This window comes from Protopterus annectens, chromosome 1.part0 (genome assembly GCF_019279795.1).
Source record: "Protopterus annectens isolate FY-2018-M chromosome 1.part0, PAN1.0, whole genome shotgun sequence".
Classification (NCBI taxonomy): Eukaryota; Metazoa; Chordata; order Ceratodontiformes; family Protopteridae; genus Protopterus; species Protopterus annectens.
This window is the reverse complement of record NC_056725.1, coordinates 187,306,302-187,326,495: the sequence shown is the minus strand read 5'-3', so window position 1 is coordinate 187,326,495 and position 20,194 is coordinate 187,306,302. Positions and strand designations below refer to the sequence as shown.

General features: G+C 40.9%; 1 protein-coding gene across 1 annotated transcript in view; it reads right to left on the bottom strand.

Annotated features, from left to right (window-relative positions):
* Nucleotides 1-19,984, bottom strand: part of LOC122789437 (carbonyl reductase [NADPH] 1-like) — a 90,805-nt gene extending 70,821 nt beyond the window's left edge. The window contains exon 1 of the mRNA XM_044056937.1: nucleotides 19,597-19,984. Coding sequence (XP_043912872.1) covers nucleotides 19,597-19,879 — 283 coding nt within the window. The 5' untranslated portion in view covers nucleotides 19,880-19,984. The remainder of the gene's footprint in view (nucleotides 1-19,596) is intronic.
* Nucleotides 19,985-20,194: the final 210 nt, after the last annotated feature.

The window sequence follows — 20,194 nt, the reverse complement described above, 5'->3', positions numbered from 1 at the left end:
TAACTGTGTCTGATTTTTTAGTTGGAATACTTCTTAAATGATCTGGAGAACTCGTATCACTTTTGACAGATGTATAGTTGTATTTAGAACTCCTCACATTCTATTTTGTTACCTGTTCAAAACTAGAACAGACATGTTTAAAGCTAATAGAGGGATTTTCTTATCCCACCATGGCTGTAGGCGTCGTCAGTGACCAATTATGTAAGCCAGAAGTGCGAAATCCAGCATTAAATGTTGACTATGTAGGTTCAGTAGCACAATGTTTAATGGGAGTTTATAGGACATTGTACAGACTACAGTCTACCGATTGCAAAATTTCATTCAGGAACTCGGTCTTCCTCCAGCATACACCAGCACCTATATACAGTGATACCTTAGGTGATGGGAAAAAAAGTCCTTCATTTAGCTTTTTACCTCCAGTAACCAGTCTCAAGAATAACGGACATTGGCTGATAAACTGGCACCCTATCCAGAACAGGGTTTTTCAAGCTCAAGCATCTCCACACCCCTGGAAAAGGATAAAGCTGGTCATTAAAAAATGGATAGCTGAAAAACTTGCTTGGCGTTAGTTGTACAGATTAACTATTGCTCACATAAGAGAGAATGATGCACATACACATTTAAGAGATTTTGAAATCTGACTGTCACAGAGACTTCCCATACTCTGAACAAACTACCTATCTATATCAAACAAAGCTAGTAACTACCTATGATCCCATTCCCACTTTTACTTTGATTGCTACTTTCGGGAATGTATCCCACTTGGCATAGTTTACGTTTATTGATTTGCAGCTGGACTCCCAAAGTGCTTTCTTATTTTGGTAACTAAATGTAAAAGTGCAGAGTTTCCCATTTTGATTAGACTGCGTTTTACTGAAGCATTATAAAGCTTAGATGATACTTGAACTGCCATGTGGTAGACCGTCAATGGTTCTGGACAGAATTGAAAGTAGGTTTGTTAAGGGATCTTTGTATTTGTACTTTGCTGATAGCACAAGTTCTTCAGCCCAGAAAGAATCTTGGATTGAGGTCCTTTCCTTCAGTTCTTCAGCCCAGAAAGAATCTTGGATTGAGGTCCTTTCCTTCAGACTAACCCAGCCCATAAGCCTAGTCTGGATGGAGGGAGCTACAGACAGATGGTGGGTTACACTCTTGTATATACTCATTGAACCATAATTAAATTTTCCCCATCTCTAAAATCTATAATGTTTATGGTGGGAAGTAATGGCAGAAGAGATCAGTAGAAAAGATACACATTTTACTGCGAATTGACCTGAAAGCCATCTTTGTTAACTTTCCATTTGTAAGTACGTTTGTTCACCTGCTAGTGGTCTACTTTGATCAGTAAAGCTATACCATCAGACAACTGACCCAGTTTATGCCATCACAGTCATGATTTATTGTTTTCCTAAAGGACAGATAGTTATGGGTCTATGGATATGCAAATGCAAGTGATGCCTTGAGGGAAGAGTACATCTCAGAAAATCCTGGTCTCCGACAAGCTGGTATGCTCAGTACTTCCAGAGGCATGTATGGATGGTGGGGTACCCCAGAAGAGCATTCTGAAGGAAAGAAAAATGTTCACATTATAAGAGCTACTCTAAAATGCATCCTTCCTTTACTTTTGCCATCCATGGTACATAAAGTCTTATCTATGTAGACTGTAAGTGAAGTGATAGAATTACATTACATTGTTAAAAGGGTCAGATTACAATTGGGAATGTTAAAAGGGTCAGATTACAATTGGGAATGTTAAAAGGGTCAGATTAATGTGTTTACCTCACAAACACAAGGTTTGATTCTTTTCGCTAAGGAAAACTGGCTACGCTTAAAATGGAGCAGCTCGCTTAGTACTCGCATATGAATCTAGAATATAACTGGAACAGTGTGGCATAAACAGAGTATGCCCAGTGTATGGAATCATCCAGGAGTGACTGGTAAGCAAGATAACCCACTCGATCTCACTACACTTAAGACCCATGTGGCTCATTAGCTACATAGAAGACTGACCTGAGGGACCCATGTGGCTCATTAGCTTGAGCTGACGCAGGCAGAGCATGGGATAAGAAGGTGTATAAAGTCATGTATACTCAAAATGTACTGCTCATCACCAGCATTTACCAGGACACGGATCACTGGCATGCCAAGTGTCAAACTTCCCATGTTTAGTTCCATCTGTATAAGCCCTACATGTGAATAACCTACGGCAAATAAATCTGTCAACTTTATCTCAGAAAGGTAAGTCGTAGAGTTTGATTCTCTCAATTTCCAGCTGCACACTAAGTCTGACTTAATCAGGCAGTGCCTCCAGGTCTCCCCTGAAAGTGGGAAGTTGTGCCCAGTAGGCTTAGAGTATCTAAAAGTATGAACCTGTTCTTACTGTGAGCATCCAGGGAGATTTTGCAATTGCCAGAGTTCTACTCAAAATTGTTTCTCTACATCTGCTATGATGATTATTGGGGATCCATGGTTATATAAAGAATCGAGGAACCCTACAACAGTAAACAATATACAAAATAGGACAAGGCAGAGTTTGGCACAAACAACTGTCAAACAGCATTGCCTTTGTCAGAAGGGAGTAAAGGCTAATGTAATTTCTAAATACACCAACTGACTGCACAACCTTGGGAGAAAGAAGAGACTTCCACTAACCTCACATATCCATGACTTTGCTGAATTCACTGCATTCTGTTCAATTGCTGAATTCACTGCATTCTGTTCAATTAGGAATCAGTTAAAACAGACCAGCTGCTCACATTTTAATGAGCCTCAGCATGATGTTAAGCGTGTTTTCTGATTCTTCGACGTCCTTACAGCTCCCTATTAAAAACTCAACTTGAATTGTTGAGTTCCTAGTGACTGAAATAAAAACTGAAAATACAGAGAAAAGTGAATGTTGAATATCTTCTTCTTTAAACCTGCTGCCTGCAACCAGTGATGTGAGGGGTAAACTCCCTATACCCCTCCAACCGCTATGTGAGGGTAAACGCCCTAAATCCAAACACTTATTTACCAGCTCTGAAACTGACATACCTCTGAAGGAGGGAATATTCCTAGAAAATGCACTCTTGGACTTAAATATAGTCTGGATTTTCAGCCATTCAATCTCCACATTTTGGGACTCAGCGATATGAGACTCAATATTTTAAAATGGTTGCTCCCCCTTATACTTGATCATAAAGGACATAACTTGTCCTATGAAATAAGCAATTAGCTTCTGCCAATTAATAAATTGTTAATTATTTATTCCTATATTATGAGTTTATTCATAACAAAGAATTGCTGTATTAAGCAATAACCCATGCCCGGGTGGGGGTAATGCTGGATTTACCCATGTTGGTGTGGTTTTGGTCATGAGGGCAAAGCCCAAGTGACCAAACAAGACAACCGTGGATAAATCCAGCATTACCCACACCCAGAAGAGTGTTATTGCTATTATACAAATGACATTTAAGAAAAATACTTTTCTTAAATAATGTCCTTGTATAATGGCGCCATGCTGTCCTTCCACCACTGGACAGCTCCGCTTTGCCATTGCTGATGTACTGCGCATGTGGTTGGAACTTGCATTCCCAAGCATACCCAGTACATCCTTGCTTACACAACGGAGAAAAGATCTCCGTTTTTCTGTAATATCTTTTTTTTTTTTTTTTTTTTTAAAATATTGGTTTGTGGCAATTTAGGGGTAGGAGAGCTGCACTCCCGACTCTGCACATACAAAAAAAAGACAGCTTGAAGAAAATACAAGGGAAATCAGGTAAGTGTAATTTTAAATTTTAAATACCGTACCTGATTTTCTATTTTCTTCATGCTATCTTTCTCGTATGTGCGGAATCGGGAATACAGCTTTATTTTTTTTAAAAAAAAAAATTAAAACTTGGACAATATACCAATGGAGTCTGGGAGACCGGACCTTTTCCTTTGGTATATTGTCGGATTTACAAAGGGCACACTGGCCAATCAGCGTGCACGTCTTGGAATAGTAATGGCCAGTCATTGTACAATAGATTATATCTTGGTCACCATCTACCCGAATACAATTGGAGCCCAAATTAGGTAGTTCAAAGCATGACCAGAGTTAGTCTGAGCTCTCTGACCATCTTCGGAGTTACAAAATATGGCAGGACATGGGCTACCTAGAGAGACTGCAGTACTTTTTTTCCTTAGACCTTCTGCTTTAAATTGACCTAAGAGGATTTTAGGATTTCTTTCCCCAAGAAACTGCTGCTCGCCTTCTTCAGTTCATGCTCGCTATTGATACGGTTTTCATTCATACTGCAAGACTAACTACCTGCAGAAGATTTTTTTCATGCAAATTTTAGCACAAGCAGCTTTTCCTGTACATGTTGAACATAAGCAAGTTAAAAAAAAATGAATGCTGCTTTCAAGTAAATAAAGAAAAAATCTCTACATCCCACTTTGTATTACATGCTGTAAGTCACTCTTTACTGCTCATTTGGGACTCCAGCTGGTCTTGTCACTTACTAGCCACAGAGTTGCTCAGAATGTAATGCATCGTTTTTGTTACGTCTTCAATTTTTATTTTCTAACAGCAGTGAAATCTAGACTAGACTAGAGTTGAGTCCCAAAGCTCAGAGACTGAAAGGCCAAAAGATCGGACTTGGTATACAAAGTCCAAGATGTCATTTCACAGATTATTCCCCTTTTCCCAAAGGTACGGCGATCTTGGAGTACAAGTTCAGGGGGTGGGGGTGCAGGGAAGCTTAAAGAGAACAGTGATTTTTTTGAGATTCACACTGATTTTGGTATTTTTTGGGACTTTTCAGCACTTGGCATTTCAAATGCCAACATTTCAATAGGGAGCCAGTCTGGGGACATGTTCACTGTTCAGGGTACACCCACCTAATGGTGCAGATATAGGGCCTCAATGGCTCAGACTCCTTATAGTGTCCCTGAGTGCATTAACCCTTTACCCTACGCACTAATATAATATCACAAATCCAAAATCTAGAGAATTAAAGGCAGAGCTAACAACTGAATGGAGAAGTGCTATACTCTAAGCAATGATTTCTATCCCTCTCTCATTTCACTATGTCCCTACCAACAACACAAACTACCCCGACTTAGGTCACTTTTACTCAACAAAGGCTCTATATATGCTCAAACAAACCTTTGTAATAACCACCCTATATTCCATAGGCATCCAACATTTTAGCAATGTTTTTCACTGTTTCCCCTGCTAATGTGTGTAAATACTATACAGAGTTGTAAACACTGCAAACAGATAAATATCACAATTTATATATACAATTTAGCTTCACTGGTACTAATACTATACTTATCTGATCTCAGGCAATTACTTGTATAGTGCTCTACATTTTCTAATACAGCTTTTGTGGGGTTGTATATCTGAAGAACTTCAGTATCAGACATTACTATTTTTACATATATTGTTATTGCTTTTATGCAGAACATACCTAAATTACTTCATTACTCTACACTGCATTGTTTTATATACAGATTATTTTGTCATTTTTGTAGAGTTTCACCTGGGGCCTCCACTATAAAAGGTACAAAGCCCAGTTGGACTTTCTCAGTAAATGCACCAAATAAATTAATATAAATAAATTTCACAATTACATGACAGTGTACTTTGAAAAGCAGTGCACAAAGTTACTAGTTCAGTTACTTTAAGGAGACAAACTTTGAGGTCTATCCTAGGGCTACGGAAGTTTAAGACATCCAGGCCACTGTAAACAGATGGGGAAGGACAGATGTCAGAAACTATATCCAAGTAGAATGGATTACCAGATGTAACCACAATGTGAAGGAATGACCAAGTTTTCAGAAAGGTGAGTGATTCTACCCTCTTACTATATACGAGTCAGATGACCAGTAAAGTCCATTAAACTAGAAAGGATGACTCCAAGATTCCTTATCTAAATGTACCTGTACAGGCCACTACAGCAGGGCTTCAGAGAGATACTGTGCCGAGTGCCTGAGGTCACCTTGTTATAGATATAACAAACACGGGGGGTAAAATGTGTGCCAAGTGGCAAATTGGTAGAGGATGATAATTTTGGGATGATACCTTGAAACATTCCTCATTATTCATGCTGTAATACTGTACTTAGTTTCCATTTTGTGAACGTAAATGCTTACACTAGTTTGTGTCTTTCGGCTTTCCCCGGTTAGGGGTCGCCACAGTGGAACTCTGGTCCGTTAATGACTGGCAGTTGATTTTTACGTACCGGCTTGCCAGGCCTGAGGCACAACCTTCAACAAAGGTACGCCCATTCACGCACGTCTCCACGCAGAAGACGCTCTAGCTGAGAATCGAACTGGACAGCGTCTTACTGTGAGGCGACAACGCTACTGCAGCACCACCACCGCTATTTAATTAAACAAATTATGAGAAGTAATTAGGCAATTATATATACATTCCCCAACTAGTTTTTTTTTTTTTTAATTTACAAATGTATACAATACAGGCTTCCAACTGAATTGTCAGCATTTGAAGTGCTGAGTGCAGGCACACAGATAAAACAAAATAGAAACAAAAGAGCTACAGGTGGAAGCATTATTTTGTGTTTATAAAAAAAACTCAGACATACTTGTACACAGATAAAAATAAAATGTTTTATAATGTGCTGCTGCTTACAATAGGCTTTAACTCTCACCAGGAGCCTGTCAGGTGGAAGCATTTTGTGCATCACCGCTACCGTGCAGGCACAGAATTGTGCAAGTGTGCACCAACATTACCATGCAGGCACAGAATTGTGCAAGTGTGCACATGCACTCAGCTGGTACCTGTATTTCGGCATAGACCAAACAACTGGATAACAAATGAGTCTGGCACAAACAGAATCACACAGACCAGAGCTGATGAAGGAAGTTGTGTATTGGCCTCCAAATTTGTTGCAAGTTCAGAGAAGGCTAGGTCGTAGGAGGCATGAACTTATGAGCTTCCAATCAGTTTTTGAATTCCAGAACAGAAGCCACTTTCCTGACTTCTCATGAAATGTATTCCATGGCTTAATCATCCATACATAGTGACAGAAGATTCTAAGTTTATATATGCACTTGTAATGCCAAAATAGTGATAACCATTTTCATTAGATCTCCCCTCACAAATCACCAATATACAGAGGACAAATTTAATGCCTCCAGATGCTTTTCATAAGTTATCAGTTTCACAGATGAGATATAATAAAAATATTCTCACTGGATACTCAACTTTTTTGATGTTAGAGACAGAATGCATACAAAACAAGGAACACCCATATTCATTACGTGTTCTGATCAAAGAAACATTTGTGGGAATTACAACATCAGGAGAACTTGATGAAACAGTACAAGGCGAAAGTCTCATAGTAACAATTCCCTGGTTGTTTTAGTGTTCCACTGTACTGGTACTGTTAATTGTACACATACATTCAAGTTTTTACATCCGAAATGCTTAACCTTACACTTACTAGTTTCTCATTAGCTCTAGACAATATTACCACTTTATCCTGTTGTGTCTGTAAAGTTTTTTGATTCTTAACACAAAGACCAAGAAGCACAATTGTAGACTTTCAGCAGCATATTTAGAATCACCACAATACTGAAGATTTAGAATCACCACAATACTGAAGATGTAAAGACAGTGTCCCCTTAAACAGATTAAACAAACATGGGCCCAGTACAGAGCCCCAAGGAACTCCTTGGAACACACATTTACGATTTAGCACTGCTCACCAACATGCAAAGGTCATGTCATGTTACTAGTCCAGTGTCCAAGCCAGTTCGCAATACAAGTATTAATATAACATTTCTCAGAAATAAAGCCATATCAGCCAAGTTCAAGACATTAGGCAGGTTTATTGAAATAAAAGTTCCAGGAACTGGGCAGGTTTTCTACACCATGTATGCTTTTTTTGATGAACCTCTGAGGATGCTCCAGTTGATGCATATACCTGGTCAGATACATACAGAAGGGAGCACTGTACTCAATGACTGGCCTGAAGGCAGCTGTGGGACAATGACTTACTTGGACCGAGATGCCATACCTTTACTTATACGTTATGCAACATAGGACTTCCATACAACAGTAGCCACATGATGGTCAAAAGCCAAGTTGTCTACACAGTCTCAACTCTTTAAGGTTGTACTATTAATGCACCAATTTCCAGGGGTGGATTCCTTTAAAAGAGTTACTATAATGCATTTTTTAGCATTCAGTTTTATATTGTGACTCTCACACCAGTTATTAGTCTGTGTGAAGCATTCCTGGAGGAAGTTTGAGTCTTTGGGGGAATTCTATGACTGCACCTAGTTTGCAGTTGTCTGAGAACTTGGTTCAGCCAGATACCTTTGATGGTGGCCTTGACTTCAGAGAATTAGAAGTCAAAAAAGTAGCCCCAGTACCAAGCCCTGGAGGACTCTGCTAGTGACTGGCCTTTTTGAGCAGTTTGGACAAAAGACGTCAGGATAGGTGAGGCTGTCACCCAGATGGCTATCCAACTAGTGACAAAAGTAGTTGTGCAAACTTTTCTGCAATGCCCAAGTGGGGTATTGTATCAAATGCTTTGGGTAGCCAAAGTAGGCAGTATGCACGGTTTCATTCTGATCCACTTCTTTAGCAACTTTCTTGAAGAAATCTACCAGCTTGAGTATGCATAACCTGCCATTGTCAAACTGGGTTGGATCAAACATCTGAAGGCTTCCTTTGTTGTGGTTTATCACATCCAAGACTATTCTTTTAATGGTTTTATATATCATACTAAACAGGTTTATGGGTCGGTAGTTTCCCTAGAGTCTGTGGATGGCCTGTGTTTGCACAGAGGGGTAACAACTGCAGTCCTCCAGTCACTTGGACTAGATCCTTATTGAAGGTTATTAGAGCAATTGTCTCCCAAGTGGTCACTGTTTTTAAGTCAGAACTAGTACGTGAAAATATCTGCTATGTTGGTGTCATCCTTCACAGTCCTAACTTGGTAAATTAACCAAGTGGGAATTCCAGAGATGTGCCCAACATTTATAATATGAAAGAAAAAAAGTTTCTATTGCGTCTAAAATTTGTTGCTAGTTCCTTCTCATATGTGGTCTACCACATATCCTAACTGAGGCTGCAGTGGGCTTAAGCCCTTCTTTGAACTTAAATGAGGGATTTGTAGATTTTCCAAGGATCATCTAATCGACTGGTTTTCTTACTCCCCAGAAAGCTTGGACATTTAGCCAGGCATGTCATTAGACCACATGGTTTAACTGAAGAACAGTAGCCCTCCACAAACCTGCTTAGTAGCATATCCTGTTGCAGCGATGTGCATGAATACATTAATATTCAGTATACAACAGCGATGTGCATGAATACATTAATATTCAGTATACAATAGCATGAATACATTATGAATATTCAGTATACAATAGCAAAGTGTCAAATGAATATTACTAATGCATTACTGCAGCAGGGAAATGGGTAGCACAGAGGGAGAATGGAAGATACAGCAGTCGGAAGCTGTCCTAGGAGAGCTCCTACCTAGGTAAACAGGGTCTGGAAGTCCCAGGTCCTCTGCCAGACACCAAGTCCCCCTTTGCAGAAGTCCAGATAAGAGCAGATCTGTCCATGCATGGCTGAGGGAAAGTTTTACAAGAATGGATGAACTCAGAGGGTGGCACCCCATCCCAAGAGACTTTGGGGAACACGTATGTTCTGACTTGATTGGGCAGCCTACAGGAGACATGAAGTGGAAGGGACTACTGCAGCAGTCCACAGCCAAGAAGGAGAGCTTACAGCTTGGGAGAAGCTGCAGCAAGGAGATGGATGGCATTGACAAAAGTTTGGAAAGGTGGGTGCAGTAGTAGCAGCCATTCCAGGAAACTCCTGCCCAAATAGGCATGGTTTGGATGAGCAAATGCATTTTGGTACCAATGTGTGCATGTCAGTGGGAAGTTTGTATTCCTATCAATCTTGCCTTATTTGCATGTGATGTCACATGCCAAATGCTTTTCAATGACACAGGTAATGCACACACCGGTACAGTCCCAGCAACAAGGTGGGCTCAATACAGTTTAATTCAGGGCTGGATGCAGCAGTGAAAAGACGTCCATTTCATCCTCCTTAGGAACTCGCTAACAAGACTGAACTAAATCTGACTTTAAAAGTTAATACAGTAAACTCAAACTTTCAGCTAACCAGAACTTAAGCAACCAGTACTCTCACGCAACCGGAAAAAAAAAAATGTTTTTTTAAGAGTTTTACAGTTTTAAAAAGGAAGATAGGGAATTCTCCCCAACCTGAGAACAAGTCAAACCAAACGGGTACAGTACTAGTCAGGCATATTTTTAATAGGAACTCTCAAAGCAACTAGAAACTACAGTTACCCGGCATCTACCAATCCCCACAGGTGCCGGCAAACTGTATTCAAAGTCCCATTGACAGTATAGTAAGTAGCTTTAGGAAATGTTTCACGTAAAGCTTTTTAGCAGAAGGCAAAAATAACAACATCCTAACAAAACTATCTTTAGGGAAGGTTCAAGATAAAATTCTAGCAAAGAAAATCTCTAGAATCTTTCAAAGTGGTACAATATGCAGTCAAGCTACAGGCCTAACTACAAATTACAGCAATATTTTTGTTCAGTGCAGATTTAAAGCCAAAATCAGCAGCAAATGTACAAGTATGCCACCTTCCTTTTGTAGCTTATCACCATGAAACAGCTGTATGATTCTGAAACAAAAAAACAGTTCCTTTGAACAAATGCAGCAGACAAAATGATGGAGTGCATTACAACAGGTTTCAAGGAGGAAAAAAGATTAAGGAGAAACCTTGTTAAACTAGGACGTCTCATGTGGGTGAAAGGGCTGTTTTACTGTCTTAACCCACCTTCCGTTTTGTGCAGGAATGGGCATGGCTAGGGTGATTGACAAGCCTAATGTCTGTGATGTAGTATGCAAATGATGCATGACTGGTATGCCATGCAGATTTGCCAGTGACATCATTCGTGTTGATTTTCTGCGCGTTCCTGAGACTGTATGTTTTGTTAGCATATGTATTTAAGGTTTCCCAATACATTATGTGGCAGCAGACTTCTGAACGAAGATGTCCACAGTTTAATAAAGCTGTGTATACTTGATGTATTTCTATTGACATATGGCTGCATAAGCTCCCCTGCAATTTGGGTCATTATGAAGACCAGTTTTCCTTTTCTCTTTTCTTCCTGTGCACAGAACACCATAGCAAAATAAAACCTACACACTACTGCTTTCTGCATCATCTCAGAAATTCAAGCAAGCCTATGATTCTGGCCTGTAAGCATCCCTTTTACTGTCTGTCAAGCTCATGCCTCAATAAACTCAAACTAATGATGAATCATCTTGTTCTCAAGCACTGCCAGATAAAATTGTGTGCATCAATTATCCAAGTTTCCCAAACTACTACTCAAAGGAGTTTTCTGGCTTAAGCCCCCCTTTCCATTTTTTCAACATTTTTTTTTTTTTTAAATTACTACGAAATAAAACTGACAAAAAGATATGAAAATAATAACGTGACATGTTACCAACACAGTCTTGATAATAAAGCTCCCTTTGCTGGAAAGGGAGTAGAACATTTTGTGCATTATAACATTCTCAGTTAGTATCTTACACATGCACAATGGCTTGGAAAGTATAACTACAGTTTACTGCTCATTTTGTAATATAATTAAACTAAAAAAATCTGTACAACTGTCAAAGATGTGTGGTGAAACAGTATGGTACTCCACACAAATGTCTGACCTGACCCATATTCTCAGGTTTTATCGTTTTCCAACATCATACAGTTGTGCCTAGTCTCGGTGGTCTTTTTACCCTGTCAAAAAGTGGAAAGATGAATACAGCAAATATCAAATCCATTAGGACAAAACAGGCTTTTGCAGACCACTGACATACACCAGTAAATCTGCTTACTGCATGCTAGAAGGATGAATATTTCATGAAGACGAGTAAAACATCAAAATGTTTACTCATGCATTTAGCAAAAACGTCACCTGGTCTGTGTGTTGAGCGAGCCCTGCTACTGTGCAACCATTGGGTTAAGACAGTAAAACAAAGCTGGTGAAAGTCCATCTTTGTGTGGATTACCGAATACATAGTCATCTTATGCAATCTGCTTTTTATGTAGTACTTCAGATATCTAACTTTTTCACGGACTTGTGATTGGGGATTCACCACTGAAGGTGAAGGGACGAATTACACACTGCCTGGAGGGCGGAAGGAGAGTTGTTATTCATGCTGCAAGGCTAAAATACGCACATTAATAAATTCATGAAGATCTGTACAAGGCCTGCTTTCACAACTTCTGCCTACAAGACTAATCAACACTTGTGAGCTGAGCAGTCGCTCACAAGGGCCTTTATGCATTCAAGTGAAAGTTATTCATTCTGTGTTAGGTAGGCTTTTAACCACACCCTTAAGGCATTTTACCAAACAGTAAAAAACAAAATAGCAAGCAACAAGTATAATGATAGAAATATAACATAGGGTCATAGGTAGGTACTAGGCCATCTGCTTGAGGGCATTTATAAGCCTAGCCAGAGTGTGTCGGCTTTCGCCACCCCATTGATTAATTAACAGATTACCCATCCACTCGTCAAGGTTCCTCGAAGAGTGTTAGTGAGGGGCTCTGCCTGATGTAATTTGGAATTTTGTTCCAAAGCATGGGGAGTCTGACAGGAATCTATCCCTCCAGCATGTTCTATTTATTGTTGTGGTGAGGTTAAGCTCACTAGAGCACGTGGCTCGCAGTGACTTGGATTTCTTTAGGTGGAGCATGTCCATCAATTCCGAGTTGGACATGGCTTTGTAAGTCAGGCAGAGATCACCTCTGAGTAAGCATTATGCCACTGAGTACAGCCACAGTTTTTTCAGTCGGGCTGCATAGGACATATGTTTGAGACCAGTAATTCTCTTGGTGATGTACTTTTGTGGTCTTTCCAGCTGTTGGAAGTGTCTTGAGGTACATCCCAAATGGGGCATTATACTCTATGATGGGTCTAATGAGTGACGAATAGAGGGGCACTATAACCTCTATTTCTAGACGCAAACCCTTTTGTAATTAGATGGGCCACATATGATTTCCTAAATACTTTTGGCAATATGATTGTCAAAGGAGAGATTACTATCTACCTGGGTCCCCAGATCTCTTATCTCTTCTGTATTAAGGGGGCTGCCACCTATGTGGTAATTCGTGGGCATTTTGTTTTTCCCCAAATGGGATGCATTTTTTGGCATTTAGCTTGAGGCCATGACTTGGGACACCAGATGCAAGTCTCAGTAAGGCCCTTTTGGAGGAGGTCTGTCTCACCTGGAGAGTCAATTATGGCTCCCAGTTTGCAGTCATCGGCGAACTTGTTAGCCATAGTCCTTCTGGGTTTGCCTGTACTTCTGAGAAGTATATGCCGAAGAGTAGGGGTCCCAGGACTGAGCCTTGCGGGACACCACTTGTGACTGGTTTAGAGTCAGACCTGGAGCCCACTATTCTTACCGTGTGAATTCTGTCTGTAAGCCAGTTGGCAACCCATCTCGTGATGAAGGGGTTTATGTTCAGGCTGGTGAGACCTGGAGCCCACTATTCTTACCGTGTGAATTCTGTCTGTAAGCCAGTTGGCAACCCATCTCGTGATGAAGGGGTTTATGTTCAGGCTGGTGAGTTTTTCTATAACACCCGAGTGAGGAATGGTGTCAAATGCCTTGGCGAGATCAAGGTAGGCTGTGTGAACCACCTTTCCCTCATCTATGGACTTGGTGAATGTCTCAAATAAGTCAACCAGGTTTAGTAGGCATGATCTGCCCTTAAAGCCAAACTGAGTTGGGTCAAATGTTTGGAGGTTCCCAATGTCTTTGTTAATGAGTTCCATGATGATGTACTCCATAGCCTTGCAGACCAGGCTAGTCAGGCTTATGGGGAGATAGTTACCAGGGTCAGTTGTGGCCCCTCCTTTGTGGAGAGGAATAACCGTTGCTGTGCGCCATTCTATGGGCATGTAGCCTGTGGAGAAGCTGAGGTTGAACAGTGTGTTTAGGTGGGGGGTTAGTTTGTTCTGTAGCTCGTGCAAGATGCAGCCTGGGACACCATCTGGGTCCCATTGATGCTGTGTTTTTGGCTTTTGAAAGGGCTGTTTTCAACTGTGTCTGATTTTTGGGACACTACACTTTTCCTGTATTGTTGTGGGCCCATTTGGAGGTGAAAGGGTGGTGAAGTTTGCACTGAATCCATCTGCCAGGACATTGGCAATATCAGTAGGCTCAGTATATTTTGTGCCATTTTGCACTAGTTCAGTGCATATCTGTGAGTTGCCACTTAGATTCTTAACATAGCTAAAGAAGGCTTTGTGGTTATATTTTTGAATCTTTGGCAATTTTTCTTTTGAAGTTAGCCTTGGACGATTTCATGAGGGACCTCAGTTTCTTACCGATACTGATCAGGGATGTCTTTCCTTCTTCGGATTGGCTTTTTTTCTGAACTAGTTTCCTCCTTCTATTGTATAGCCTGTTTATTGTAGGGGCCCACCAAACTAGTTTCCTTCTCTTAGAGGAGTGAGTCTTGGTTTTGCTAGGGATGGCATGATCCATGCATCCTTGTAGGTGCTCAGAGTGCATTTGTAAAGGTTTCTGCAACTTGGGCAGCGTTATCCTTTAGCATGGGGGCTGTGAAACTTACCACCTCTGTCCTAAGTAAAGTGAAGTTTGCTTTAGAAGAGTTTACTGTAGTTTCCTTTGTTGGGGGCGATGGTGGGGTGTGGACATCCAGAGTGATTAGTTTATGGTCTGATCTAACGAGTGACGGGTTGACCTCCGGTGTGGAAAACCTGTCGCCCATGTTGGTGATGACCAGGTCCAATATGTTTTCACCTCTGGTAGGGGAGTTTACCAGCTGATCCAGGGCATTTGAGTTGATGAATTCCAGGAAATTATGGGCCTGGGAGTTTGTACTCTAGTAGTTTTCCCAGTGAATAGCAAGGCAATTGAAATCACCCAATATCAGGGTGTTTGGTAGGACCTTCATGTATTCCAGTGTCTCCAGAAAGGTGGCGTAGCGGTCCTGGGTCATGGAAAGTGATCTGTAGCAGGCCACAATTTGCATTGCAGATTTGCCCGATGTTAGTTGTACATGGATGATCTCAGAGGTATCATGCTGCACCACTAACCTGGAGGTTTAGGTATACTTGATGAATATAGATACACCCCCTCCTTTTGTGTTTCGGTCTGTGTTCTGTGGCCGAAACGTGTGGTACGAGTTGTAGCCCGGTAGTGTTGGCGTGCTCTCTGTAGCCTTGAACCAGGTTTCAGTTACTGCACAGATGTCGACGTTCCCCATACCGAGTGCTTCGAGCGCATGCATTTCGAGATTTAAACTCCTGGTGTTGAGTAACATAACACTCAGTTTTTTGTTAATTGTGCTGTTTACGGAGGTGGGTTTGACTTTCGAGCCTTGCCTAAAAAAGGCACTATGGGGGCAGCAAGAGCCCTGGCCAGTATTCAAAAGCCTAGGGGTAACAGGTGCAAGCCGTCTCTTGCGAAGCAACACAGCTTGTCGAGCATGTCATCCCAGGCTGACAGACACTGGATTCCTTTTGAATGACAGACACTGGATTCCCTTTGAATGATAACAGAAGCTTATCCAATTATTGAAATTAATACAGAAGTATCATTCTTCATGAGGGCAGGATGCTACTCAGGGTCAGGGTCATACCAGCCTGGGCTACATGATCAGAGAGCTCTTCCATGTCTCTCCATGTAGTCCAGGGAGGTACGTCTCAGGTCATTCACACAAACATAATGACAGTCATATTTGTACTTGTTCTGGAGTGACCTGAGTGTTTGTGTTATGTGGCTGATTCTGGCTCCCGACAGGCAGCTAACAGTAACCTTCTGCTTGTCCAGCCTAGTGAGTGGGACATCAGTGTGCCTGACTATAGAGTCACCTATTACTAGTTGGGTATGTTATTTCGCCTTAAGGGCTGCAATTGTGCGGCACACTGATTTTGTGTTTTGTGTGTTGTCTGGTTTGTGACGGGAAGTGCAGGTTGTTTGGGTGTCTGCTTTGGAGGTCTCTGATGCTTTTGCAGGTTTTTAATTAAGAGCCTCCAAGTATGATTTTGTGTATTTATGTTTATTTTTTGCCAGTGCTTTTTAGTAGGTCTGTGTGCGGCTGGAGTTGTGGTGCAAGTGTTAACCTTCTCCTCTTGACTGTCTGTTCCAGTCTTGGGTGGAGACAGCTTGGCTTCCAGTTTGGCTGTATAATTGCATCTCTCGCATGTTAGTGTTTTGTGGTAGGAGGAGAGGTTTGTCTGTGTACATGAGGCAGTTGTAACATTGCCTCAGGATACCCAGATTCACCAGCTGGGCTGGAGAGTGCACCTGAAGTTGCCCTTTGGTCATGCCTGAATAGTAGGGTGAGCTGCTTAGTCGATTGGTTGGTGAGGGGTGAATAAAGAGCCTTGCCCTGCTGGGCAGTGTCAGGATATACGAATGCTTGCTATTGGGTCCGAGCAAGTGCTGGGCTGTAAGATGCTTTTTTGAGTGCTTGGGTTGAGAATTGGACTAGTTTCGAGACGACTTATTGGAACCGGGAATAATTTAACCGTAGCTAACCGGCACTGCCCGGTGCGCAAAACTGTGCAAACACGGTTTTTATAGTAGGGAAATGAAAGAGATAGAAATTAGCTCAAACTGGCCAATAAACTACTAACTTCTGGGCTGGAACCACTCCTCCAGGGACAGATAGGTTGCTCAAAGCTCCCCTTTCTCACAGGTGAACATAGAAACTTCCTTCTATCCAAGTAAGGTGTGGGCAACTTTAGCTTAGAAAAGCAGAAAACAAGGATTTTTTTTTTTTTAAAAGATAAGGCAAAAACAGTAAAAGATAAACCGCTTTAAACGACTGCAAACTATCAGAAAAGGCTATCGCACTTTAGTGTGTAGCCTACAACAGTTAAAAAACTTTTTGAAAGTGCAGGCAGTCAAATAAGTACAATATGTGGAAAAAAACAAGCTTTTAAATCACAATAAATGCTAGAAAATCTGTGTTTAGGTGGAAAACAGTTAAGTACAACAAGAAAGTACAGAAAATTGATACTTAAAATCACTCCAAAGTCTCTTTCCTAAGCTAGAAGGCTTGTATCAGTTTAAGGCTTTCTAGTGCTACCAGTAGGTTAGTTACAGGAAAGATGGGAAACAAGTGCAGATGTGGTTATTTAAAACCAGAAAGTTGAAAGAGATGAACAAACTGTCCAAATGGTCAATAAACTACAATTTCTGGGCCAAGAACCTCTCCTCTCGTGGTAGACAGGCTACCTAGTGCTTACCACTCCCACTGATAAGCTAGAAGGCTTCCCTCCAACACAGAAAGGCTTGGGGGTTCAGAAGCTTACAAAGAGTCCTGGAATACAGCAAATCTGTACCTGGACTAGACTAGTTACAGGAAAGGTGGGAAACAAGTACAAACATAGGCTTTTAAGCCAGCAAGTTGAAAGAGATGGAAAACTGCCCAAACAGCCAAATATTTCTGGGCCAAAACTCACGCTTCCCGTGGAGGATAGGCTACCTAGTGCTTACCACTCCCGCTGATAAGCTAGAAGGCTTTCCTCCAACACAGAAAGGCTTGGGGGCTCAGACGCTCACTAACAATCCTGGATACAGCAACTCTGTAACTGGACTAGGCTAGTTATAGGAAAGGTGGGAAACCGGCACAAGTGCGGCTGTCAAACCAGAAAGTTGAAAGAGATGGAAAAAAAAATGCTCAAACAGCCAATAGCTACAATTTCTGGGCCATTGACCACTCCTCTTGTGGTAGATAGTGGGAGTGGTAAGCATCAGGTAGCCTGATAAGCTAGAAGACTTCCCTCCAACACAGAAAGGCTTGGGGGGGGGGGGGCTCAGAAGCTTACAAAGAGTCCTGGATACAGCAAATCTGTACCTAGACTAGACTAGTAACAGGAAAGGCAGGAAACAAGTGCAAACACTGGCTTTTAAATCAGAAGGTTGAAAGAGATGGAAAAGCTTCCCAAACGGCCAATAAACTATCATTTCTGGGCTAGAAACCATTCCTCCTGTGGTAGCTAGGTTACCTAGTGCTTACCACTCCCACTGATAAGCTAGAAGGCTTCTCTCCAGCACAGAAGGGCATGGGGGGCTCAGAAGCTTACCAACAGTCCTGGATGCAGCACATCTGTACCTGGATTACACTAGTTATAGGAAAGGCGGGACCAAACGCAAAACGGGCTTTTAACCAGAAAGTAGAAAGAGATGGAGAAACTGCCCAAACAGCCAATGAACTACAATTTCAGGGCCAAAACCCTCTCTTCCTGTGGTAGACAGGCTACCTAGTGCTTACCACTCCCACTGATAAGCTAGAAGGCTTCCCTCCAACACAGAAAGGCTTGGGGGGCTCAGAAGCTTACCAACATGTCCTGGATACAGCAAGTCTGTATTACAAGAATGAGAGGAAAGGCAGGAAACAAGCTAAAAAAAACTTTACAGAAAAGCAGCTAAAACAGGAGTAAATACAATTCAAATTGTAGTGCAGGCCAGCACACCCAAGTGTGAAGCAACACTACGGCAAATACAGTTCAAATAAATGCAATTAAATTAACAAATGACTAAAAACAAGTGCAGAAGGCAGTAAATTAGAAGGGTACTAACAAGCAGTAATAAGTGCAGAGTAAGAGCGACTGAACAGATAGCACGCAGAAGAGCAACTAAGACAGTTACAGTAAGAGCAGATGAATACGATTATATATACACACGTTTTCTGTGGACTGATGCAGTTAAGTCATATACTTGGTGTAAACAGTTGTTTTGGAAGAGGAATCCAAGACAGCTTTTTATGTTGCTTCTATCATTTAAAAGTAAGCATGACTCAGCATGTTTATGTTGTTGCTATGTCTCAAGTCTACTGAATGTTTGAGGATCAAGAAATACCGGCTGTGAAGGGAACCCACCCAGTATGACCTCTCTTGTTACACAATAAAAACTTTTACAGATATCTTTTTAAATGATATATGCATATATACTGCAAAGAAATGCTTACGTTACACGGTCATTGTTCTGAGCTCATTTAAAGAATTAATTCAAAAGCAGATAGATGCATTCTCTTATCTGGGTAAGATCGGCAGCAGTGTGTGTATACCGGTTACTCTAAACAGAGTCTTCATAGAAAGCAGACAAATGACACAGAAATAAAAATAAATAAATAAAAATCACTTGACAGAAAGTAAATAAAAAAAGGAGACAGTACTGGAATTTATTACTCACCAAATTAGGCAACAGGATTATCAGCATTTATAGCAAGTACGCTTAACATCAGGTTACTTTAAAATAACACGGGGCACTTTTACTTTAGAGTTTATGCCACTATGTGTGTTATCTAAATAAAACATGCCATTCGATTCCGTCAATACCTGCATATTGCATGTTACTGAATATCAAGGAATGCATTATCTGCACTCTGATGAAATCACTATCTTCTAAAAGCAACATTTTTTTTAACTCTTTGATTGATATACTTTGATAAAAGATACTAAACAAATTAGGAATGGGATTAACTCACTTTGTTACACTTATCTACAAGTGAGCATACCAACAGGTTTTCTTTACATAGCTAGAAACTGTATTACCTTTGAATGCAATGCCAGCATTATTAACCAAGACATCCAGCCCTCCATATTGCTGCAACAGGTAACTCTTCAGTCTCTCAATGCTGACTACATCAGTAATATCCAGCTGATGAAAAATGGCAGTTAAGCCATCCTTTTTCAAATTCTCCACGGCTTCCTGTCCCAGCTTCTCATTTCTGGCAGTTAAAATCACATCACCAGGATAGTTTTTGCAGAGACCAGCAACTATAGCATAACCAATACCTTTGTTACCCCCAGTTACAACTGCTACCTTTCTAGACATCCTAGCAAGAAAATAGTTTACCTCTTAATTCCCTCTGACCTAACTGGCCACCTACTTAAAAATGATCTTCTGCAACAGACTCAAGCAGTAAACCAAATAAGCACGCCTAGTTTCAGAGGTTAAATTATGTAAATTATTTTTTTCTTAAAGGACCACAGGCTAGCCAATTGTTGTTTAGACTTATATTCACAGTCAAGACTAACAGTTTTGGTAGGTTATTACAGTTTCATCTAAAATGCTAATGTTACTGATTTATTCAGTTAGTTAGTTTTGTATTCTGAGTTATAAAATCCATGTATTCCTTTAAATAGCTTA